This window comes from Danio aesculapii, chromosome 6, assembly GCF_903798145.1.
Source record: "Danio aesculapii chromosome 6, fDanAes4.1, whole genome shotgun sequence".
Lineage (NCBI taxonomy): Eukaryota > Metazoa > Chordata > Actinopteri > Cypriniformes > Danionidae > Danio > Danio aesculapii.
The window spans coordinates 42155838-42183314 of NC_079440.1; the positions used below are offsets into that span (position 1 = coordinate 42155838).

The 27477-nt window shown below is 36.9% G+C and overlaps 1 protein-coding gene across 1 annotated transcript; it reads left to right on the forward strand.

The window, feature by feature from the left end:
• The first annotated feature begins 8496 nt into the window (after positions 1 to 8496).
• On the forward strand, positions 8497 to 26355 carry c1ql4b (complement component 1, q subcomponent-like 4b). The gene is made up of 2 exons (XM_056459115.1): positions 8497 to 9821; positions 25875 to 26355. The coding sequence occupies exons 1-2, from the start codon at positions 9279 to 9281 to the stop codon at positions 26052 to 26054; spliced, it is 723 nt and encodes a 240-aa protein (XP_056315090.1). The 5' UTR covers positions 8497 to 9278; the 3' UTR covers positions 26055 to 26355.
• Positions 26356 to 27477: the final 1122 nt, after the last annotated feature.

Here is a 27477-nt window from a genome sequence, read left to right on the forward strand (position 1 = left end):
TTTGGAAAAAGGAGAGCATGCCGGTGAATCGGACGTGATGCTGGAGATGATGGGTGAAATAGAGAGAGAGAGAAAAAGAGAGACGGACAGAGGTGTTTAGACTGAAAGAGATGGAGAGAGAAGGGGGGAGAGAGAGCAGATGACAAATTGAGATGAATAGATGTAGTCCGGTGCAACAGTGGGAAGCTGTGGCTTATTAATAGAGAGAATTAGAAAAGCAGGCTGAGTCAATCTGCACCATGTCACCCTGTATCAGCAAGCAATCAGAGACACACACTCGCACACACATCCACACACACACACACACACACACATCAACTTTAGCCTTTTTGCCCTTACTATTCCTTATTTTCTCACAAAGAGTCATGCACTGCATATATGCTTGTGTCCATGTGTGCATATTTACATTATCTTAACATTATGTAATATATTGTACAGTAAACTCGGCTCAGCTTTTTTATGCAGTAAAAGACTGTATTTGTAGTTTTTATACAAATATATATTCGATAATATGAATATTAAATTGAAGAATTTGTCCTCTCCTGTGGTTTGTAACATAATGGGCAGCACAAATGTCTTGATACCTCAGGCTGTTGAAGTTGCCATCCATTCTGCAGATCTCTCGCATGTCCCCTATACTGAATGTAACCCCAAACTATGATTTTTCCTTCACCAAACTTGACTGATTTCTGTCAGAATCTTGGGTCTATGTGAGATTCAATAGGTCTTCTGTAGGATTTGTGATGAAAAATCACCTTCTGAAGTCAAGATATTATTTGCTGCTCTTACAACTGGGATCGACGACAAGACTTGTGTCAGGCAGTGTACTTGCATTCATAATATAGTTTTATCTTAGATTTTAATTGTTCATACAGTATCTTGATTTTTTTGCATTTATCTGAACAACTTTATATATTTATATATCTTATATCTGGTACATTTAAGGATTAAAATACAGTGTTTTGAGTTGTTCTGAGTTTTCATGAGCTTTTTATGCTAATGTGACCTCGGACACGTCAACCAGTTGCCAATGTGAGCGCAGCTGACAAGGTGCATCATGGGAGATGCTCAATTGATCAAGAAGCAAAATGGCAACAAGTCCTCTGTGGATCTGACCCAATGAGCTTTAAACAGGAGGAAACACTGACAGGCTGGCATTCAAAGAAACAACTGTGAATAGACACTACAACACTAGATTCACTCAATATCAATTATATAAGATACAAAAAGAGACGTAAACACAGAAGCAGAATCCTACAAAGAGATGGTGTAGAAAGGCTATAGCATACGCAAACACACACACATTCAGCAGGAGGAGGATGGCTGTGTTTTCTCCTCCAAGGCTTCACGGTGGCCTTCTGTCTCTGTACTTTAGAAGACCATCAATAGAAGAATGAATGGGTGCCATTTGTCTGTCAAGATTGGAAAGTTTCTTTTTTAATTGCAAGGATGCTGTGGAGCTCTGCATTGTACTGTTGCTCAAACTCGATTTGCAACAGTGAAGTGTCCAGTTTTGTAAGTATTTTTGAAGCCACATATAGCTTTGTGGAGTTAACTTTTATAGGACCACTTTGCACAGAAATAATGATTCTGTCATCAATTACAATTTACAATAATTCACAATAACTTTTTAAAATGATCAAAAACGTGTTTTATATATATATATATATAATTTTTTTGGCTTTTTAAAATATTTTCCAAATTATGTTTAACAGAGAAATGACATTTTTACAGTATGTCTGATAATATTTTTTTCCTCTAGAGAAAGTCTTTATTTGTTTTATTCAGCTAAAATAAAAGCAGTTTTTAATTTGTTGACACTATTTTAAGGTCGAAATTATTAGCCCATTTAAGCTATTTTTTTTGGCTACAGAACAAACCATCATTATACAATAACTTGCCTAATTACCCTATCCTGCCTAGTTAACCTAATTAACCTAGTTAAGCCTTTAAATGTCACTTTAAGCTGTATAGAAGTGTCTTGAAAAATATCTTGTAAAATATTATTTACTGTCATCATGGAAAAGATAAAATAAATCAGTTATTAGAAATGAGTTATTAAAATTATTATGTTTAGAAATGTTTTGAAAAAAATCTCTCCGTTAAACAGAAATTCGGGGAAAAAACAGGGTGGGCCAATAATTCAGTGGGTTTAATAATTCTGACTTCATCTGTATATATATATATTTAGTTCATGACAAAATGGGAAAGTTTTATTAATTTATCATTTACAGATATTTCCCAAATGACGTTTTAACGTTTTCACAATATTTCCTATATTTTTCTTCTGTATAAAGCTATATAAAGACTCATTTCTTTGAGTTTGGCTTGGGGGGAGGGGGTTACGTTTTTGTCTTCAATATATTTTTTAATAATTTCCTGTAGAATCTACAGTAACTTACTGGCAGCAGTTCGCCAGTAACTTACTGTAAATCATAAATCAATTACAGCAAAAATACTGTATTTACATTTACAGCACCATTTATCCTGCTGTATGTGTATTTATATAATTGTATTTATATTTTTACTGTAAAATATACAGTCATTTTCACGATGCAACTTTCAAATACAGTAAAATACTGCAGAACTGTCTTACAAAAAAACTGTTTATATTACAGTGAAATATTGTGTAATTTACAAAAATTGTTTACAATGTATACATACACTTTAGGTTTTATTGAATTCTTCTGGTTATTTGAGTTGCTGTTGCCTTTCTATCAACTGGAACCAGTCTGGCCATTCTCCTCTGACCTCTGGAATCCACAAGGCATTTGAGCCCACAGAACAGCCGCTCACTAGATATTTTCTCTTTTTTTGACTATTCTCTGTAAACCCTAGAGATGGTTGTGCATGAAAATCCCAGTAAATCAGCAGTTTGTGAAATACTCAGACCAGCCCGTCTGGCACCAACAATCAGGCCACGTTCAGAGTCACTTAAATCACCTTTTTTCCCCATTTTGATGCTCATTTTGATCGTCTTGACCATGTCTTCATGCCTAAATGCATTATGTTCCTGTCATATGATTGGCTGATGAGAAATTTGGACAGGTGTACCTAATAAAGTGGCCGGTGACTATGTTTTTATTATTTTTTTCACTCTCAAAATGCCGTTAATTAATTTTCCATCCAAAGATGCAAATTTAACTTATGCACAAAACTGCAGTATCGCATAATTCTCACCTCACATGAAGACCTCACACCTCACATGAGGAGACACAACCATGGCTGATCCTCCAGCAGTGCGAGAGCTAAAACTAAAACAGTGTGATGAAAGAGAGAAGGAGAGGGGCTTTAGTAAAACAGATAATAGCGACAGGGAGCTGGTGATAGAGATATAAATGATCGTGAAAGTGGGATGATAGGGATAAAGTAAGGTGAGAGCTAAAGTGTGTGGGGGAGGTTGTCAGTAGCAATGTGTCTATCACTGCTAATGAGCTCTGAAGGCTAAAGAAACAGAGACACTGACAACAGACTTGAAAACACAACTAAACTGACTTTCACCCTACACACTGTCATTCTCTCTCCCTCTGTCAGGCTTTCTTGTCCTTTTCTCCTCCCTCTGACTCTTTTAACACAAACACAGATGAATACGAAGAGGATTTCCTTTTTTTGTGAGTTATATAATGAACACATCTCATTCTCTTTTAATTGATATAAGGATAAAGATGCCTGAGCAGTCATAAATAAGTAAGTTTAAGACAATTTACACAATGAAGAATGTTTATTATAAATAAATAAATATTTATAATTTCATTTTTACATTTCATATTGACTGTTGATGTAGTGTTTTATTTAATAATATATTTTAGTCCATTTGTTGCTATTTATTGGAACATACACTCACCGGCCACTTTATTAGGTACAGCTGTCCAGCTGCGTGTAAACACAAATTTCTAATCAGCCAGCAACTCAATGGATTTAGTCATGTAGACATGGTCAATATGATCTGCTGCAGTTCAAACTGAGCATCAGAATGGGGAAGAAAGGTGATTTAACACAGTATTTCAGAGACTGCTGATCTACTGGGATTTTCACACACAACCATCTCTTGGGTTTAAAGAGAATGACACGAAAAAGAGAAAATATCCCGTGAGCAGCTGTTCTGTGGGGAAAAAGCTGATAGAAAGGCAACAATAACTCAAATAGCCACTCGTTACAACAAACGTATGCTGAAGAGCATCTCTGAATGCACAACATGTCCATCCTTAAGGCAGATGGGCTACAGCAGCAGAAGACCACAGCGGGTGCCACTCCTGTCAGCTAAGAACAGGAAACTGAGGCTACAATTCGCACAGGCTCAACAAAATTAGACAATAGAAAATTGGAAAAACGTTGCCTAGTCTGATGAGTCTTGATTTCTGTTGCGACATTTGTATGGTAGTCAGAATTTGGATTCGACAACATGAAAGCATGGATTCCTCCTGCCTTGTATCAACGGTTCAGGCTTGTGGTGGTGTTGCTGACCATGTCCATCCCTTTATCATCTTCTGATGGCTACTTCCAGCAGGATAACGCGAAAAAAGTGTGAATCATCTTAGACTGGTTTCTTAAACATGACAGTGAGTTCAGTGTACTCAAATGGTCTCCACAGTCACAAGATCTCAATCAAATAGAGCACCTTTGTGGTGGAACAGGAGATTCGCACCATGGATGTGCAGCTGACAAATCTGAAGCAACTGTGTGATGCTATCATGTCAATATGGACCAAAATCTCTGAGGAATATTTCCAGTACCTTGTTGAATCCATGCCATCAAGGATTAAGGCAGTTCTGAAGGCAAAAGGGGGCCCAACCCGGTACTAGTATTGTGTACCTAATAAAGTGGCCGGTGAGTGTAATAATTAGTTTGTTTTAAGAATTTATTGTTGTTTTTATCAAAATATTAATGTACATTTCACAATAATTATAATTATAGTTTTTATCCAATATTTTACAGTCAAATTTATTTATTTAGTTTGCTCAATAAAAGTTTAATTCAATCAGATGTATTAATTCACTAAGTATATTACAATGATTACGGTAATGAGCCTTTTAAATAAATACATCTTGTACTTTATTTATGGCCTCTGCACAATAAATTCATGTAAGCAGTTTGACCTACTTTTCATGTGAGGATCTCATTTAATTTTGTTGTTTGGACCATTTTTGTATCTCAACACCGCTACATGATTTGATGCAGTAAATTAGAGATGGTCTGACACTTCAAATTCTTTCATCTAATTTATTAATTAAATATATATTTCCGCTGATCCCTATAGCACTCTTTTGTGGCCCCCATGGGCGAGCTCAGTTTAATAATTCCAGCTTTAAGCTTTAATGTAGGTTTACTTTGCTGTAAATATGGGCATGCAACTCTAAAGAACATACGTGAAGTCAGAGAAGGTATTTCAGAATGGAGAATAAATTCCGTCTGTAAAAGTTGGCTCAAACAGCATTTTGTTTGCTTAGTAACTGCTGATATAATTGATTAAGTTCAATTTAAACCACTAGGTACATGTGACACAACTTGCTCTGTATAGCATGTGAATGTCTTTATGTGTGTATAATTTTTGTTTCTCTAACAAGTGTTTCCCAACCCTGTTCCTGGAGGCACACCAACAGTACGTATTTTGGATGTCACCTTTATCTGACCCATTCATTTAAGGTTTTGAAGTATCTTCTAATGTTCTGATGAGTTGATTTAAGTAGGTTTGATTAGGAAGAGGTTGAAAACTGTTGTATACTGTTGATGTGCCTTCCGGTACAGGGTTGGGAAACTCTGCTCTAAACTACTAGAAGATTTGATCGAAATCAGACAGATACCTCATACAGTATGTCCAAACAAGACACTGTTCTGCACTCCTCAAATTCATGAAATTTTAGCATTTGCAGGGATGCGCTTTCTTGAGAAAAGAAACCAGTGTGCTTATTCAAACAACCCATTCTTTAACTATACCCTTGCATTGCAAACAAGCAGAGATGGTACAAACTGCGGCACTTCAATCAAACTGGAGCTTTAAGTTTTTGCTAAACTTTGTTGATCAAATAGAGTTAATTAAAATGTTTAAGCTTTATAAAGGGGTTTACACACACACACACACACACACACACACACACACACACACACACACACACACACACACACACACACACACACACACACAAAACACTTACAATTTACCCATCCTCAAGTGGTTACAAAACATTGTGATTTTATTAGAACACAAATCAAGACATATTGGAGAGTATATCACTTTGTTTCCTTTTTGTTTATTTGTTGGAAAGCATGCAGCACGGTGGCTCAGTGGTTAGCACTGTAGCTTCACAGAAAGAAGGTTGCTGGTTCAAGTCCCGGTTGGGTCAGTTGGCGTTTCTGTGAGTTTGCATGTTCTCCCCGTGTTCTTGTAAATTTCCTCTGGGTGCTCCAGATTCCCCCACATTCCAAAGACATGCGCTATTGGTGAATTGAATAAACTAAATTGGCCATAGTGTATGTGTGTGAATGTAAGAGTGTATGGGTGTTTCCCAGTACTGGGTTGGGTTGGAAGGGAATCTGCTGTGTAAAGCATATGCTGGATACTTTCCAATAGAAAATGAATGAACGAATGTTGGAAAGCACGTTGGTCAATAAAAGTTGTTCTAATTGTGCTATGTAAATTATATCGTCATTGTCTTTTCCTTAACTATTGAATTTTATAGCATTTTTATTATTATGTATGTTAGTGGCAGCACCTATTACCAACATTCTTTAAACTATCTTCTTTTGTGTTCACGAGAACATAGAATGACACTTTTTTTGCTGAACTATACCTTAACCTACTTTAATGTTAAAATCCAAGAAGTGGCAGTAGCCTTAATCGATCAAAATAAATAAATAAAAGGTAGAAATATGGAGATAAAATGTTTCCACCTGACATGCTTTGCTGCTACAAATTATGTTTAAGGTAAAATTTTAGTTAAAGTAATCTGCTCATCTGAAATATGCTAATATATCTTGAAATATACAGTGCTTGGTTTTTTAAAAAAAAACAGACCATCGTATTTTGGATGTCACCTTTATCTGACCCATTCATTTAAGGTTTTGAAGTATCTTCTAATGTTCTGATGAGTTGATTTAAGTAGGTTTGATTAGGAAGAGGTTGAAAACTGTTGTATACTGTTGATGTGCCTTCCGGTACAGGGTTGGGAAACTCTGCTCTAAACTGTCTGAAGTATCTTCTGTTTTTAGAGGGTCTTATAAGCTATTTCTTTCTCCCATTATCTCTCTCTCCTGCTATAATGACAGCATACCAGTACAACCTGACTTATTTTTATAAGTACTAATTGGGTAGACAGCAACCCTATTAGGATGCACATCTCCTCGGGAAATCGATTTCTTGATCTGCGGAGACCGGTGCGAGTAAGCGCGCGCGCGTAAATTGTGCGGAGGGCGGGAGCGCGCGACAGGCTTCCCGCGGGGTGGAAGCGCCCTTTCCTCAGAAATCGAACAAGTGAGAAACTGTTGCTTCTTGGCGATTTCTTAGCAAAGGCAATTGGCATATACGAAATTTAAATAGTAATAGACTTACTAGCGAATGTTTTACAAGAGGTAGTAGTAGTAGTTTCATAAAGATATTATACGACTGAAGTAGCCGAGCTGAAAGTGAACTGTGTTGAAAAAGCGGGAAAAGCAGCGAAGAAGCAGCACAAGGGGAAGACCAGAGATTTATCAAGCTGACAACAGTCAGAGCAAGAGTGACCGTTAAAGAAAAACCCGAAGGCGCGAGTTTATCTGACAGTCTCTGAGCTGAGCGCGCACGCGAGAGGAGCTGCGCTGTCGAGCGGAGTTACTCATCAATTTTCACATTCTCTGGGAAGTTATCAGGTAGGCACGATTGTTTTACTGTTCTTGTTACTCAGACATGTTAGATAAACTTTTAATACATTTTCTCAATGCATACTGCTTTAACAGCCACCAGAACTGAAATAATGTCTAGGAAACACCCATTGTGATGTAAAGAGCAGCTGTAAAGAGGCTAGAAAAGTTATAATGCATGTATGAAAGTAAATAGACTAGTTAAAGATTAGTTAAATGAGGAACGGTTATATACAATTTGTAATTTTGGAGAGGTAAAGTATCAGCAAACTGTGATGGATTCAATGGATAAATCCATTAAATGAATAATGATGATAAAAATGCATTTGAGTATTGAGGAAATGAACTCTTTTTTTATCATTAAAATGTTTCATTAAAAATTTTCATTTTATCATTAAAAATACTAAAATAATCCTGTTACTAAGCATTCAAATATCTGTTGCTCTTTATGTGTTGTAGGTTTAACAATTTTGCTAATAAAAAACTCACATGTCAAGATGTCAGAGGAGCTTGATCTTGGGACCTGAAGTTTGATGAAGACCAGCAAGGATTGAAAATCACCCAGAGTGCTGTGTGAGCTTGCTTTAATATTATTGTATATCTCCCCATCTATTTACCATCAGAGTCACAGGACGTTTCCAAGCGAATTGCTTAAACCGAAGCGCTTGAAGGTTTAGACTGTCATGAAAGGAGAAAATTGTTTATAACGTGGATTGTTTTCGATCATTTTGAATCACAACCACAGCTTTCTTCTGTGAGAGGGGGGGCAGTTTGTTTAAATGCTGCAGTGGACATGGACTTTGCTGGAAATTCTCCAGAACGCTTCTTGAACTTCTCATTGAAGCTTAAGCCACAACGCTGTCTCTCCATTAATCTATAGGGAGACATCACCGTTGCACAGCAACCCCTGAGAAATACACCTCCACATCACCTGATAGAATCTCCATCCACGGGCGAAAATTTGGAGACACCAAATCCCACATGTTGCTTATATCAGACAAGCAATATATATTTATATGACAATATAAACCCATTGGATCATCCAGAATTGCTGTTTCTATGGAGCGATAACTGGGCGTCACTCACAAGAGCGAGTAGTGGTTAGAGGGCTGCCTGTTGTGATTTAATGTAGTAAAGCAGAGCAAAAAATACAGAAATTTAACCTTTTTAAAGCAAATGAACACAAACAACATTTATTCCATGACGGATATCTGCTTTGTTGTTGGAGGTGTTGCTGGATGGAAAAACAATTCTAAGACACAACCAGCATTTAATTACATTTTACTCTCTCGTTAGAGTTTCTATTTCACCGTAGTCCCTTTTCCTTCCCAGAGATCATTCTGGCCGGGCCTGTTTCTTCTAAAGGAGAGGAGGACTTCCTCTCTATCGCTGCCTCACGCCTCAGCCGCAGGAAGCGCGTTATTGGCGCGGCAGTGGGCGTGGCCATGGTGCTGGTGCTGCTGGTCACTATTCCACTATTGGTCCATAGCACCAAACTGGGTGGTTCTGGTGGTGGAGGTACACATTATGAAATGCTTGGCAGCTGCAAGATGGTCTGTGACTCTTTAACACCCACCAATGAACTAACACCTGTTTCACCTCCTCCTCACGACATCCCTGGACGCAAAGGAGGAGCCAAGTCGGGGTTTCGTGGAAACCAAGGCCTACCAGGTCCCCCCGGTCCACGTGGGCCACCTGGTGAACCAGGAAAACCAGGTCCACCTGGACCTCCAGGTCCAGGCCCTGGGGGATACATTCCATCCTTCTACAGCCCCAAAATCGCCTTCTATGCTGGTCTGCGCAAGCAACATGAGGGGACCGAGGTACTCAAGTTTGATGATGTGGTGACAAATGTAGGGAATTACTATGAGCCTACCACAGGCAAGTTCACCTGCCCTCTTCCTGGAATCTACTTCTTCACCTATCACGTGCTCATGAGGGGCGGAGATGGAACAAGCATGTGGGCCGACCTAAAAAAAAATGGACAGGTAGGAGATCTGTGTGTGTGTGTGTGTGTGTGTGTGTAAACAAAAAGACTCTTGGAGAAAAGAACTGAGAATGTTTTCAAATTCCATTTAGCAAAATTTCTTTTTAAATTCTGAGTAGCAAACATGCTGTCGAAAAGCAAAGTTGCATGTAAGATAAAATAATTAAGTAAGGGATCATGTACATCCGGTGCAGATTGTTTTGTGATGTCATCTGGATGGATGTGCATTATCCCACTTATTGCATGACTGCCTACTACATAAGTAAATAATTGGAGGCAAAATATTTAATATTTAATTGAGTTGAAATATTTTAGAATCTCACTGAATGCAGATGCTAACAAGTGGCAAGAAAAAACTAGATGCACATTAAAGGCATTAGAGACATTACACTGCTTTTCACCACATAAAACACAAATCATCCATAAAAACTCCAACTTATACGACGGTATAGGTTGTTTGTGTCTTTCCTGAAATACAGTACCATTCAAAGGAGTGATAACTAAAACATTTACCATGATTTAGGCACAATTCAATCAGTGTAACAATTTGGGATTCATGTACTTTGATTGGTAGAACATTGCATTACATAGTGCAGTGGTTCTCAATTCCGCTCCTCGGGCCATTTTGTAAGACACACAATATGTGCAGGGCAGCCTGCACATTTTGTATGTCTTCCTTACCTAAAACATCTGATTCAGATCATCAGCTTGTTAACAGAGAGATCCATGAACTGATTTCTGTGTATCAAATTGGAGACACATACAAACTGTGCAGGCAGGGGGCTGAGGACTGGAATTGAGAACCACTGCAATAGTGCAACAGGTTTAGTCACAGATTCGATCAAAGAAAACACAGACATTGGTAAAATGTGAGCCCAGATGACCCTGGTGACCCCCCCTGCCCAGATGATAAAAGCCTGTGATATAAGTGTTTGCTGGTTATTATCAGGGATTAGCACAATTTGGGATGTTGTAACTGACCTATCAGAATCAGGTATTCCAAATAAATTAAAAATAAAATACTTCATATATTTTTTTTATAATTAAGTGAAAGATAGTGTAAAGGGAGTTTGGTAAGACTTCCACATTTAGCATCTGAATCATTTTTTGATTCACTCTAAAGTTTGCTAAGTTTTTAGAGGTACTTTACATAGACAAAGGTCAGACATGAATGAAGTGTATTAAAAACAAGCATCTGATTTGATGGTAATTTCAAACAAATATTAGATTTGCCAAGGTATGATTAAGGAATACATTTAGCATTCAAATAGGATCCAATAAGGCAGCTGCTGAATTATTCAGCAGTCATTTTCTCAGCCTATCACTCTAAACCTTGCTGAAGATGCTTGCCAATAAGAACATCAATTTAGAATAAATAAAAAGACAATGAGGACTTAACTAGTATAACAAAGAGTATATAATTTCAAAACATGTCAGAATGAGTTAAATTTGACATGTGCCTGAATTTAAGCAGTCTAGTCGACAAATATCACCAATCACAAATAGCTATAGGTAACAACATCCCAATGAAAAAGGACAATTGTACATCACACAAACAAGCAAATGCTCTCTCTTTGTGTCTCTCTGGAGTGGAACGAAATGCAACAGCTGGAGACAGTCCTCACAGGACCCGTGGATTTAGAATAAATGAAAAAGTAAGGAGAGAAAAAACCTCTCCATCTGGTGAAACATGACACGGATCTGGGATTCAGGCGCTCTCAACTCAACCGCTCAGTTTTGATTTTTAGTAGTGGAACAAAAAGCGGGGATTATCCAAAGAGATATAAAAATTCCCCTGGCAACATGTGTTTACATACACACTGTCTCAGTCTTTTTCACACACACATACACGATTTCCTGGAGCTTTTAGCTCTTTGTGACAGACACATATGACAGGAAGTGATGAAAACCCTTTAATGAGTCTGGAGCAACCTGTCAGCTTCCCTTCATCACACTGTCATTAACATGGCATAAAACCTGCATTAATGCCCTTTGCCTGTTCATCATACATGATCCAGAACAAAAGACAAATGATTAGTGAATTCACAGCTTTGTGATCCAATAAGTGCATCTGTAAAATACTATAGGTGGAAATGTTATTTTCAGTGAACCTATGCATATGAACCTACACGGCTAAATTGGTTGATTCAAATGCTCAAGCTCTGCATGCTAAGTTAATCTCAATGGATTCTCATTTTGAGCCAGTCAATTCATCAAAAAAGCGAGAGGAAAAATGGCGAATGATCAATTTAGAATCTAAAGCAAAATAATGCAATAATAATAATAATAATAATAATAATAATAATAATAATAATAACATCAGAAATAAATATAAAAAAAATAATTATAATAATATTGTGACTGAGATCATTTATTGGGTTTTTTATGACAATGTGTGAACAGCAAACCACGTGGAATCTGATCATTTCCAGTCTGATTCGGCAACTTGCACATGCAACAGGTTTAATACAGGTTAGAGGTTTTGCAATGCCACTCTAAAAATGTTACATTTACATATATATGACAGACAGTTGCACACTTGTCAATCGAGTTATTCCTGTGACAGCTCTTACAACCTAAACGTAAAGGTTCAAGACACCCTGTAGTAGTTTTTATTTTTATTTTAACAGATTTGTGTGTGTTGAGAATCAGCAAAGAAAAATCACCTGTTAGCTTTAATTGTGGGGAAAACTGGATAATTTATAGCTTTTGTCAGCTAATTTTATCTTCCGGGTTTAAAATAATTTTTGGGGCAGGATCAAAATCGGTGACGTATCGCGAATCTGCTAGTGAAGTGATGATACATCGGATTATCATTATTATTCATAGCGGAGTTTTCTTAGAAGACCCTGCTTCTTTATTATTCATGAGAGCACCTGCTTTCCGAAGGCAAGGCAGACCTGCCAAGCTGTGAGTGAGGCCGTGTCTGTGCACGGTTTATTTGTTTCCATGATCCACGTGGTTCGTTGCGTGTTTTTTACCGCAATTCTGTCAGGGCCGATACAGCAAAGCTGTTGATTTGCAGAAAGCATTTTTTGTCAGGAGTGCTGTATGAGAATTGGGGAATATTGGTCTTTTATCAGTTGAGTTCGTTACCATTCAGATACATTGCCTATATCCGTGCTGCTGTTCGCCTATGTTTAAAATCCTCTTGATTACCAGCAGGGTTAATGGTTGGAATAGACATGACAAGAGACTTGCTGCACTGCTATCCACTGTGTCTGCATTCAGACCCAGGGATTGAAGAGGAGAGAACTCCTTCTCATTTATAGTATTTATATAAACAATTATCTTTATGATGATATAACAAATTGTTGTTATTTGTATATGAAGTTACGAATAACAAATGTATACAGGGCATTTAATTACTTTGTAAACTTTAAAATCATGGGTCTCATGGTTTTTGTCTCATTTTGTGAGCCAATTGACATCAGTTGTTTGCTCCCCTTTTTTTCTCCTGCTCTACGCCCACTCCTCCTTCTGCTCGCACCACTCCACGCCCATCTCAAAGGATTTTTGGAAAAAAATTCTGAGTTAGACTTGAACTGAAAGAGTTTCATGGCCCTTTAAAGGGTTGCACAATACATTTAAAAAAGTTTTTCTGTATTTCTGCATATTCTCATATTCATCTTGTTTATGACATATGACAGCATGCTTTATGTGGTCTTATTGATTTGTGAATGCGAATCAGTTCATGACTAGAATCAGTTCACACATGAATGTGAAGCAGGCCACATTTAAAATTATGAACAGCCCCAAAACATTCAGATCTGAGCAATAAGTAGGCAAGCACTTACTCTTGCAGAAAGAACCAGTGCTACTCACACTAAAAATATAATATTACTGTATATAAAATAGCTCATGTGCTGTGGGCCATAAACCAGACTGCTCTGGTATTCAACATATCTTCCATTAAGTGGAGGACGAGATGGAGAAAGTGAGAAGATGAGGAGAGTAAGCTTAGGCAGTGTATGGCATGGTGTATTGCATAGATTGTCATTCCAGTGATCTCCTCTTGTGTTAAATCATTCATGTCTTTAAGATGAGATTCCCTCTTTTCCACCTGGGCCACACACAAACACACACACAGAGCCACACTCTGCCAAATGTCTATCTTTGCCCTCATTAATTATCTCTCCCCTTAGCTAAATTATTTAGCCCATCTCAAGGTCCTCTCAAAGCATTCTCACAAACATACACACCACCACACCAACATGAGTTTTGGATTATTCTTAAAGGGATAGTTTAAATTCTGTCATCTTTTATAATCAACCTTTTGTGTGAGCCCTAAAACTATTTTTTACCACACCTTCCAGTGCCTTGTGACTGACGAAAATGTGCCAGACATAAATATCTTAAAATATCAGCTCACAACTCACAGGAAAATGCAACTTTTTTAGTTTTTGACAAATTAGAAAAGAAAAGGAAAAGCTATTATATGTGGGCAAGTATGGTGTCCTACTCTCTGCATTTAACCCACACTGTGAACACATTGCCAGCATAGTGGGAAAGTGATTTTAGGGGGTTCATTGCTTTGTTCAAGGGTCTCACATGAGTCTTGGTATTTAGTTCCATTCATACTGCTCACATTTATACTGTATAGAACGTACTTATCTAACTGCAGAGTAAAATTCAATTAGTTTAAATTCAAATGCAGTACCTACTGAGTTGTAGGTGGTTTCAGACACAGCCTTTGTCTTGTGATTCAAAGGTCACATGTTCGTCGATGCCAGTGGTTAGTGGTTAGTGCGTCGACACATGCACTCTGGTGCTCACGGTGACCTGAGTTTGATTCCTGCCTCAAGGTCCTATGCCGATCCTACCCCTCTCTCTGCTCCCCACACTTTCCTGTCATTACTCTCTACTGTCCTGTACGTTACAGATGAAAACACATGTTTGAGTCTCGGCTCCAGCAGGGATTGTAGGTGGGGAAGTGAATAACCAGAATAACTCTCTTCCAACCTCAATACCACAATTGAGATGATTACCTAGAGCAAGGCACCAAACACTGCTCTGGGTATGAGTTGCTTTGGATAAAACTGCTAAATACTAAACGTAATGTTTCTTAGGCATTTTTAAAATTATTTTGTAAAAATTTGGCCGGCTGGTGAAATCAGACAATTTTTACTTTTAGTATTTATCACTTAGTGAATGTTAATTTTAGGCCCTAGTTTTGTTCCAAGCTTTCTTATTCTGTGGAATACAAGGAGAATAAAAATTTTTTAAGTAAATTTTGTGCGCACATTCAGTCATTGTTTTGTGCAACATGTTGGAAAACTTGCTCATATCACAACCCAGCAGGCACACAAGTCGTTAATATTAGGTTTGATTTAGGTCGTGATGTCAGGTGACCAAAATTCAATGTCTAGCCAGCATCTAAGGAAAATGTTATATTGATGTACAATAATGACATCAAATGACGTTGATATTTGGTTTATTTTAGGTTGTGTTAGAAAGTGACTAAAATCTAATGTCGTGTTAACATCTTAAACCAATGTCATATTGATGTCACATACTGACATTATTCGTCAGGTTTGGCAACCAAACTCCAACATCAGATAGATGTCATACTGGTAACATCCACATAACGTCAAGCTGTAACATCATTAAATGTTGATATTTGGTTGATTTTAGGTTGGACGTTGGACATTGACGTCGAGTTCTGACATCAACCCGATTTTAATTTCCAAACAAAATGCAACGTCCCCAAGACGTTGGGGTACAATGTTAATCTGACGTCATGTTGACGATCTGTGCCTGCTGTGTGTATTTTAGGCGAAAAAAAAAATATTTAAGTCATATTTATTATACCAAGCTCTCAAAAAAATATGTGAAATCTGAAAGTGCAAGCCCACCCAGAAGCAGAGGGTGTACAATGGGGGGCAGTAAAATGGTGTGGGATGATAGAGAGATGAACGGAGGAGAGGAAGATGGATGGCTAATCAGAGGAGAGCCGACAGAGAGGTCGGGAGAAAGTGTTACTGCGAGGCCAGAGACACAGACAGCATCAGATCAGCGTAAGTAAGATAGATGAGCAAAACGACAGCATGAGTGAGCGCGTGTGTAAGCCAGAGAGAGAGAGAGAGAACCAGAAAGGACTTCTGACCTCATTGCGGGTCACAGATTTACACAAACTGATACTACAAGCACAGCCTATGATCTTTTGTCTAATACAGGTAGATTTCAACACACTTTGAGACAGGCAAAACTCTGCAGCCTGAAACTGCGGCGATATTGTGGCAGTTATTTTTGTTTTTAGTGAGCTCTGAATATTAATGTATTCGTAAAATGCCACTTATTAGTTGAAGTTTGGCTCCTCGTGGCAGGAATAGATTGCATGGGGCTGAATAAGAAATGAAAACAGCATCATGAGGAGTGCAGCGAGGAGCTCAACATCCACAAATTAATGTCACTCAAGCAGAATAGCCAGCCAATTTGTTTCTCATTACAAATTCAGTTAATTAATTCAGTAATTGATTCTCGGCTATGTAAACATGTCTCTTCTCATCCCATTGTACGACTATCGTTTTACTTGTGGTTCATCTCGAGCACTTCACCTCCACCTCGAAAAAAATCTCCCTCTCGGTGGTCTCGTCAAAGTAACATGGCACTAATTACAGTGTGATGTAGAGAAGCTGTTAGAAAAGCCTTGAACATCCTGTCAATTACACAGCAGCTAATGAGTTTACATCCTCCAATTAATTAATTAATATAGTTAATAAGGTAATCCCACTGTAACTTGACAGGCTTTCGCAGCTGTTGCGTTAGAAACTCGTTAACCACTTTTCCCTGGTTACTGATTTTTTCTTTCGGTGCCTCTTACTTTCTTTATTCGGATCTCTAGCTCTCATTTCCAGTGCTCTCAGTGCCCTGTGATAAATAAAAGGTCAGTCTAATGCAAACTCAGTGTGTTTGTGAAGAGAGGACATTCTGAATAAAATATAAATCAACCTGCTGCATAAGACTCTGGTTCACACTTCTCAGGTTTCATTCATTCATTCATTCATTCATTCATTCATTCATTTTCCTTTGGCTTAGTCCCTTTATTCATCTGGAGTCACCACAGCGGAATGAACCACCAACACACATACACTACAGATAATTTAGTTCAATTAACCTGTACGGCATGTCTTTGGACTGTGAGGGAAACCGGAGCACCCAGAGGAAACCCACACAAACACTGGGAGAACATGTAAACTCCACACAGAAATGCCAACCACTGAGCCACCATGTCGTCACTTTTGAAATACTGAGTTTTATGTGAATACAACATGGAGCAAAGACATATAAACAAACCGAAAACCGGACATGATGTCACAAAATGCTAACACAAAAAGGACAGAAGGCTTAAGCGTACGTGTTTTTTATTTGTATAGTTTTGATGAAGAAGGTCGCTGGTTTGAGTCCCAGCAGGGTCAGTTGGCATTACTGTGTGGAGTTTGCATGTTCTCCCCGTGTTCATTTGGGTTTCCTCCTGGTGTTCCGGTTTCCCCACAGTGCAAAGACTTATGCTATAGGTGAATTGAATTAACTAAATTGACTGTAGTGTATGAGTGTGAATGAGAGTGTATGGATGTTTCCCAGTACTGGGTTGCTGTTGGAAGGGCATCCGCTGCGTAAAATATATGCTGGAATAGTTGGCAGTTCATTCCGCTGTGGTGACCCATGATGAAAAAAGAGACTTAGCTGAAGGAAAATGAACAAAAGATTACAGTTCAATGCAAACATTCATTCATTTATTTTCCATTGGTTTAGTCCCTGTTTTATTTAGATTTTTTTTTCAGGTTTTCACCTTTAATTTATAGGACAGTAGAGAGAATTGACAGGAAAGCGTGGGGAGCAGAGATAGGGGAAGGATCAGCATAGGACCACAAACTCGGGTCGCCATGAGCACTGGAGTGCATGTGTCAACACACTAACCACTACACGACTGGTGCCGACTAGTCCCTGTTTTATAAGGGGTCGTCACAGCAGAATGAACCCAAACCCATCTGTGCCGCTCTCAATGTAGACATCAGAAATGTTATTGCAGCAGATTAAAACTTTTTGTTTGTAATGGGGGATGTTTGTAATTATAACTAGTGTTTTGACATTTTTAAACATTTTATAAGCTCTTGTTTACACTGAATAAAATATGCACACATACAATGAACACATTTAGCACACAGCACTTTAGAGGTTCTGTATGTTAAATCGCAAAATTAGTAAACTCATTTGTTGCATTTTTTGGTTTGTTTTATATAAAAATTCAGTCATAAAAAACAAATTGTGAACCAAGACGTACTCACACTACAGTTGCCTTGAACCTTGCCAAATCATGATGATTTGCACTCACACTGCATTTTGCCTTCCGAACCTGAGCACGCTTACGTCATCGATGATGTGACTATTCAGTTTATCAGAAGAGAAGTGCTCTTGCTCAGCACAGTGGAGGTTGCATTAGTTATATTGTTTTGCATTATTTTTGTTGTTTGGGAAGCAGTGACACACACAGTCAAATATTTTGAGTCACAGATCCACAACTTTTGATGCTGATAAATTATCGTAAAAGTCCTCCTGCTTTTCGAGCGAGGCGTTTGCTTCTTTAATAAACTATGACAGTTCGCGTTCATTGAAAATTAAGAATGATTAATAAATCCATATGAACCAGTCCCTTAAAAGTGACGTCACGTCTACTGTTTCAGGCTCATGTGCACTTTGAACTCACTTGCACCAAAGCCCAACCGAACCGTGCTCTGACACACCTCCTTCAACCGGGCCAGGGCCGGCCTTTTATGCCTACACTAAAAAAATGATTCAAAGATGATTCCTTAGATTTTCCAAAAAATTTGTAAGGTGGCGCAGTGGGTAGTGCTGTCACCTCACAGCAAGAAGGTCGCTAGTTCAAGCCCCGGCTGGGTCAGTAGGCATTTCTGTGTGGAGGTTGCATGTTCTCCCCATGTCCACATGGTTTTCCTTCGGTTTCCCCCACAAGTCCAAAGACATGCGCTATAGGTGAATTGAGTAAGCTAAATTGTCTGTAGTGAATATGTGTATGTCCTTGTCCTCCAGGTTGGGGGTTGAGCTAACGACCCACCTTGTAACAATTAGATGTTACGAAACACCAAAATGGTGCGTCTACATATCAACTTCGATAAAAACGGCCAAGGGAGTAATTAAGTGGTTGTAAACAATTTATTTGGGCTAAATTTAAACAAATTTAAATTTAATATTTAAATTTAAATAGTTTGCAACAATTTTGCAGACTTCATTTTTTTAGCGTATAGATGAGAATTACAGCACCACATACTGGTCTGGCATGTCTACTATTTTTGTTTCAGTAGTTTCATGTGAATGCAGATGTTTTTGCGATAGGGATAGGGATCTGGCTTTGTGATTATGTACTGTAGCTTTAGTGTCAAACAATGTTGTACTTAAGTGTGGAACATTAATTCATTCTTTTCATGCATTCATGGATGTGGGTTCATAAAAGTAGCATCTCCTATTGCACTCACTGTCCTGACCTTCAAAAACACTTCAACTAAGATTGTTTGCAGAAAGACTTGTACAAATGCACATGTATGGCAACATAAAAGATACGATTGAAATTGAATGAATTATCCCTCGTCTTTCTCAACCAATGCAGAAGGTGAAGCTCTATTTCAAGCTAAATCAGTCATACAAGGAGCCCTGCAGTCACATAACCAATTAGCCTCTTAAATGTTACTCAGAAACAGGGGATTTGTATGAATACAAAATTACTGGAGATAAATGGTTCATTCATGAATTCATAAATCATAGGGTTAACCTTTAACAGTGGAGAACATGATATATTCTGAGGTTACACACTGTGTATGCCAGACGACTGTCATTATGGTGGCTTGAAAAGCCAGCATATTGTTATCTATCTTAAACTTATTATTATTCTTCTTCTTCTTCTGAGACTAATTTCTAAGTGTATCTCCTCCTAGGCCTTTCAAGCTACATACTTCAAACTTTCGTCAAACCTTCAAACTGGTCTGACTCGGGTTGCTATATCTTTTCTAACTGATCCGACCTTGGGTTTTCCGAAAAACGACCCAGAAAAATCCCAAAAGTCCCATTGACTTAACATTGGGTCAAACTTTGTGAGCTCATAACTCTGCATCAGACTGTCCTACAGACTTCTAACTGGACTCATTTAACTCAGTCTAGCCAGCAGCCAATCACTGATGACTTTTTAACTTACTAGCCACTCCCTAGCAACCACTTACAGCACCCTAGCAACTGTCCCATAGACTTCCATTGTAAAAGACTCCCATTTACTTAACATTGGATCAACCTTTGTGAGCTCATAACTCTACATCAGACTGTCCTACAGACTAGAGTCTGGCCTCATTCAACTCAGTCTAGCCAGCAGCCAATCACTGATTACCTTTAAACTTACTAGCCACTCCCTAGCAACCAATTTCAGCACCCTAGCAACTGTCCCAGAGACTGTGACTAGCTATTCTAACACACGCTAACAGTTTTAACATCCTACTGACATGCTAATCTTGCTAGAAAGGTGCTAGCAACACGATAGTGACATGCTAGTCATGCTAGTAACATGCTAATTCATGCTAGAAACATGCTAGTAACATGCTAATTCATGCTAGAATCATGCTAGTAACATGCTAATTCATGCTAGAATCATGCTAATAACATGCTAATTCATGCTAGAAACATGCTAATTCATGCTAGAACCATGCTAATAACATGCTAAATCATGCTAGAAACATGCTAGTAACATGCTAATTAATGCTAGAAACATGCTAGTAACATGCTAATTCATGCTAGAATCATGCTAGTAACATGCTAATTCATGCTAGAAACATGCTAGTAACATGCTAATTCATGCTAGAATCATGCTAATAACATGCTAATTCATGCTAGAAACATGCTAGTAACATGCTAATTCATGCTAGAATCATGCTAGTTACATGCTAATCCATGCTAGAATCATGCTAGTAACATGCTAATTCATGCTAGAATCATGCTAGTAACATGCTAATTAATGCTAGAATCATGCTAATAACATGCTAATTCATGCTAGAAACATGCTAATTCATGCTAGAATCATGCTAGAAACATGCTAATTCATGCTAGAAACATGCTAGTAACATGCTAATTAATGCTAGAAACATGCTAGTAACATGCTAATTCATGCTAGAATCATGCTAGTAACATGCTAATTCATGCTAGAATGATGCTAGTAACATGCTAATTCATGCTAGAAACATGCTAGTAACATGCTAATTCATGCTAGAATCATGCTAGTAACATGCTAATTCATGCTAGAAACATGCTAGTAACATGCTAATTCATGCTAGTTACATGCTAATCCATGCTAGAATCATGCTAGTAACATGCTAATCCATGCTAGAATCATGCTAGTAACATGCTAATTAATGCTAGAATCATGCTAGTAACATGCTAATTCATGCTAGAATCATGCTAATAACATGCTAATTCATGCTAGAATCATGCTAGTAACATGCTAATTCATGCTAGAATCATGCTAGTAACATGCTAATTCATGCTAGAAACATGCTAGTAACATGCTAATTCATGCTAGAATCATGCTAGTAACATGCTAATTCATGCTAGAATCATGCTAATAACATGCTAAATCATGCTAGAAACATGCTAGTAACATGCTAATTCATGCTAGAAACATGCTAGTAACATGCTAATTCTTGCTAGAATCATGCTAGCAACATGCTAATTCATGCTAGAAACATGCTAGTAACATGCTAACTCATGCTAGAAACATGCTAGTAACATGCTAATTCATGCTAGAATCATGCTAATTCATGCTAGAAACATGCTAGTAACATGCTAATTCATGCTAGAATCATGCTAGTTACATGCTAATTTATGTTAGAATCATGCTAGTTACTTGCTAATTCATGCTAGTAACATGCTAACTCATGCTAGAAACATGCTAGTAACATGCTAATTCATGCTAGAATCATGCTAATTCATGCTAGAAACATGCTAGTAACATGCTAATTCATGCTAGAATCATGCTAGTTACATGCTAATTTATGTTAGAATCATGCTAGTTACTTGCTAATTCATGCTAGTAACATGCTAATTCATGCTAGAAACATGCTAGTAACATGCTAATTCATGCTAGAATCATGCTAATTCATGCTAGAAACATGCTAGTAACATGCTAATTCATGCTAGAATCATGCTAGTTACATGCTAATTTATGTTAGAATCATGCTAGTTACTTGCTAATTCATGCTAGTAACATGCTAATTCAGACTCGGCTTTTCAAGCCACCATAAAGTTTGTCCTCAAACTTTAATATCTAGTTATAAAATATTTATTATCATTATCGTAGTAGAAGTAGCAGTGTTTAATTATAAGAAATGTACTTAGTCATTTACAGTGATGGAACATTACTTGCCCAAAAAATGTAGTGCAAGAAGAGTAGATGTATCTGTTTGGTCCTTCCTTCGTTCCTCTCTTCATTCGTTCATTTATTCTTTCCTTTATTCTTTTGTTCCTTCCTTTATTTGGATCTTTGTTCAGTTATTCATTCGTTCATTCCTTCCTTCGTTCCTTAGTTCATTAAGTCCTTCCTTGAATTCAGTTGGTCCTTCCTTCCTTCATTAGTTCAGTGCTTCCATTCCTTGCTCGGCCCTTCTGCCCTTCTTTCCATTCTTCATTCGTTCCATTTAATTTGCCGATTTCAGTCATCATACAGTCAACATCCTTTATTTTCTCATCAGTGACATGCAGTCTATAAACTTGGGTCATTGTGTGTAAAGATTTTTCGAAATCTTCTTGGACATTTTAAATGCTTCCAAAGGGTTTGCTGCATTTATAAAGCGCCCATGTCTTGGGGTTGTTCAGAATGATGCGATTTAATTCCTTTGTGCGATTTGATTGGACGGGAATCACAGGACTGATTTTTTTTTTTTTTTTTACTTTAACCAATCACCATAGACAAGGAATAAAGTAGTGACTGCAGGTTGAAGGATAATAGTGGAGTAAAAGTACAGATGTATTGGATAAAAATGTACTCAAGGGAAAGTAAAAGTACACATTTTTAAATCTACTTAGTAAATTACAATTCTAGAGAAAAACTACTCAATTATGGTAGTTTGAGTATTTGTAATATGTTACTTTCCACCACTGGTTATATACAGCACAGCCCAAAGATTATCTTAGAGGAAAGAACTGCCATAAATACATTTTTGCATTTTTATGAATGGCCAAACTCGAAAACAAGATTATTTTAAAATAAAAAACAAAAGGAAATGAAAATAACTTTGAAAGTGCCATGTGTAGTTTGTTTTATTGGCATTCATAAAAGTCTTATAAAATAAATTACTTTCACAACCAATTATCTGTGAGTTTTTCTGAACGTAATATTAGGCTGTTGAATTTATTTAACGAATACGTTTGCATTAGCGTCACGCTTTTCTGTCAGAAACTGTCTGTATAGTTTAAACCGAAGACCTGCTATTTAATCTGATGACGGGTCGTTGAAATCACTGAGGAAAACAACACAATCCACATCCAATAAAGCACAGCATCCATATCCTCGTTTAGTCATTGTGACCAGCTAGCGGTCTCTCTCTATTTCACACACTCACACACACACACACACACACACGGCTAATACATGGTGACTCCATTTGACCGGTGGTCGGTGCGAGGCTCCGTTTATTGTGATACAGTGGAGTTATTGAGGAGTGGGCCCCATTAGGAGCAACAGCCGAGCCACTGCGCCGGGCAATTACCGAGCAAGCGAGGCCCCGCCGCAGCCCCGGGCCTCCCGCGGGATCTGCCACCTCGGGCCGTTAATCAATCCGATTTAGACTGGACAGGGACACGCGCCAACACGAGACGCGCAGTGGAGAGACGCGCGTGACCTGCATTTTATTACGATTCCAGCGGAAAAAAAGATGGATAGACGGTGCGAGGAAAGAACAGATACGGGGGAAGAGGTGGCGGGAGGGAAAGATGAGGGGAAGACAGGGATAATTAATGAGTGGATGTGAGAAGAATTAAGCACAACTCAAGTAAATGTCGATCAATTGGAGACGCTACTGAAATACATTGGGAAATGTAGAAAGTGTGTTATGGGTGATTAAAAAAGATACTTTTAATAGATCTTTTATAATAGCAGACTTATTAAACTCATTCATTATGCATGGACCAATACAGAGATCATACATTAATTAACAGTGCAAAAATGAAAGCCTTTGCTTGAAGACATTTATAGGCGTTTATTAAGGCAGATGTGTGTGATTTTTAATTCTGACGTTTCAAAAATAATTACATGTTATTGCGTTTTACTTGATCTTTTTTTATTCTGGAATTTACCCAATTTTTGGGTAAAATACAAACCCTAAAATTTAGAAATTTAATTTGGTTGAGTACGTTGAAACAATCCAGCAGATTAAAATGTTTTAGGGTCTGTTCTACTGAAAACAGCTTTTTTTCTGACGTGACAAAAATAAACATAAGAAATGAAATATTAGAATAAAGTTGAAACGTGCAAATTTCACCTTAGTTTAACTGTTTAACAAATTTATGGATTTTGTGCATAAACCTTGCTGATAAATTACACACCACACACATGCAGCACCGAGATCAATAAGCTTTATTCCCTTGGACCTTGGCTCTCTCTTGGTCTTTTATTATCTCTGTCTGTCCTGTATATCCCACAGCATACTCATGGAAGAGATGAGAAATCATAAGACAAAACGACTGAATGTTAATGTGTGTGAAAAAAAGAGCACCTTGTTTCCATGAGATTCAATGATTTAAATATATACTGGCATTATAAAGGTCCAGATATGAAACCAGATATCTTTCAAAAATAAAACATTTACAGTGCATAAATCCACAACACAATTCACATTTACAAAATCCAATTTATAAGTTCAAAACATGATTCATAAATAGACAAATCCAATTCGTAATTTAAATCACGCTTCAAAACTACACAAATCCAATTTGTAAATTCAAAACACAATTCAGAAACACACAAATCCAATTTAAAACACGATTCAAAAATATACATATCCAATTGGTGATTTCAAAATCGCAATTCAAAACTACACAAATCAAGTTCATTAATTCAAAACACGATTTATAAACACACAAATACAATTTGTAAATTTAAATCACAATTCGAAAATACAGAAATCCAGTTTGTTAATTCAAAATACTATTCAAAAATAAACAAATCCAATTCAAAAATTCAAAACATGATTCAAAAATACACAAATCCAATTCAAAAATTCAAAACACGATTCAAAAATACACAAATACAATTCAAAAATTCAAAACACGATTCAAAAATACACAAATACAATTCGTAAATTCAAATCACGATTCAAAACTACACAAATCCAACTCGTAAATACAAATCACGATTCAAAACTACACAAATCCAACTCGTAAATACAAAAAACACGATTCAAAAATACACAAATCCAATTCGTAAATTCAAAACACGATTCAAAAATAAACAAATCCAGTGATTAAATTCAAATTACAATTCAAAAATACACGAATCCAATTTGTTCATTTAAACATACACAAATCCAATTTGAAAATTTAAAAACAATTAAAAAATGGACAAACCCAATTAAAAAATTCAAAAACAATTAAAAAATACACAAATTCAATTCGAAAATTCAAAACACGATTTGAAAATACACAAATCCAGTTCAGTTGGCAAAAATATTTATGATTTTTACTTCACAAATTGTGTGTTGTATTTATGGATTGTGTTTACAAATTGGATTTTGTAAAGGTGAATTATGCTGTACATGAATGAATTTTATTTTGTAAATGTATTATTTTTCAGACTGATCTGGCTCCATACCATACTGTTGTGATATTAAAATGCATTCAAATTTAATTGCAAAAGCATCTTAAAAGTATAAATGCGTTCCATATCTGTACATGTATTTTAAATGCATTCACCAGCTTGTAATTCACTGAATGCTTCTCTTTCCCTTGATGATTATACTCTTTTACAACATTACAGCCATTGTGTTTCTCTTTTTGCCTCTCTCAGGTGAGGGCCAGTGCGATCGCACAGGACGCAGATCAGAATTATGACTACGCCTCTAACAGTGTGATCCTGCATTTAGATGTAGGGGATGAGGTCTGTGTGCAGCTCGATGGAGGGAAAGTGCACGGAGGAAACACCAACAAATACAGCACGTTCAGCGGCTTTCTCATCTACCCTGACTAGCAAACACAACAAACATACTGTTCAAAAACAAAGATACAAGATCACTTATTTAATGCCAGTGAATAAGCAACATATAATAATGAGGCAACATGATATAGCATCAAGACTCATTTCAATTGTATTTAGAGGATACTTTCTGATTTCAAAGTCAACAACACTGACGCATTTGACTTTATTATTTGATGCAATTCCAGTTTTTTTTAAAGGTAAAGATTCATTGGCAGTTGGGTTGATTTGTAAAACAAAAGTTGTCTCAGGGGCATCTAAATTATATCTTAATTCAAAACATTAAGTTAAGTTTATATGAATTTCAAATGGGGAAAAAGCTAAAAATGAATTCTGACAACATACATTCATATCTATTCTCTGAAAACAAATCTTATTTTTTTACTAATTAATTGATTGATTGCATTGTAGCTACAGTCAATTTTAATTTGTTAACATTAATTAATTACAGATGCTCTAAGCAAAACACACTAGAAGCCAATCAGGAGTGAGGGGTGTGTCCAATGATAATGAAGATATAAAAAAGGCATGGGTTTGATTGGGTTATGGGCTCAAATGTTGTTTTGTTGCTCTCGGATATAAACATAATTTGGCAAAATGTGCTTATAACAATTAACACACGGCATTCAATAATCTTACTCGATGTTGATATCAGCCAATTCAAAGCCATTTTAACTTAATTTTATTTGTTAAATCATATTTGTGTTACCTTTATTAACACGTTGCAAAAACGTTACTAGTTTATGTTGCTAAATTTTTAAAAAATCCTGGGTTATTTCAACCCAATTTTGGGTGTTATAGAAACTAACCCAACCGCTGGGTTAAATATTTGATTTAAGTTACCTTAATTCAACATTGGATTTATCCAAATTTTAGACAATTTCAGTTGAAATAACCAGCAATTTTTAGTTAATCGCTAGTTTATGTTAAAGTATGTTAACAAATTAGACCTTGTGCCCTTAATTACTTATTACTTAATGACATTAATTCAAGATTACTTACTAAACTCATTTCGGCAGAGCAAATAACACTGTAAAAAAGGCAGGGTTTCACACAATTCCTTCATGTTGTCCCAACACAGATCGATTAAGTTAACTCTAAGTGGATTGAACATAAACAATTAAGTTGTCCCCTAAAAACTAAGAATTGTGTTCTTTAAATTCATTTTAAATAAGTAATTTGTACAAGCAGCTTTTTTGAGTGTATTATGTTTTGATTTGAAGATTACAAACATGTTATTTTTTTTAAATAATTTGCACTAAAGTTATCACAGTAGCACAATGGATATTCATTAAAGGGCACCTATGATAAACATCATCTTTTTTAAGCTGTTTGCACAGAATTGTGTGTAGGTATGGTATGTCCACAGTCATATTGGGATGATATAAACAATAAGTCTCTTTTTTTTATTTCCTGA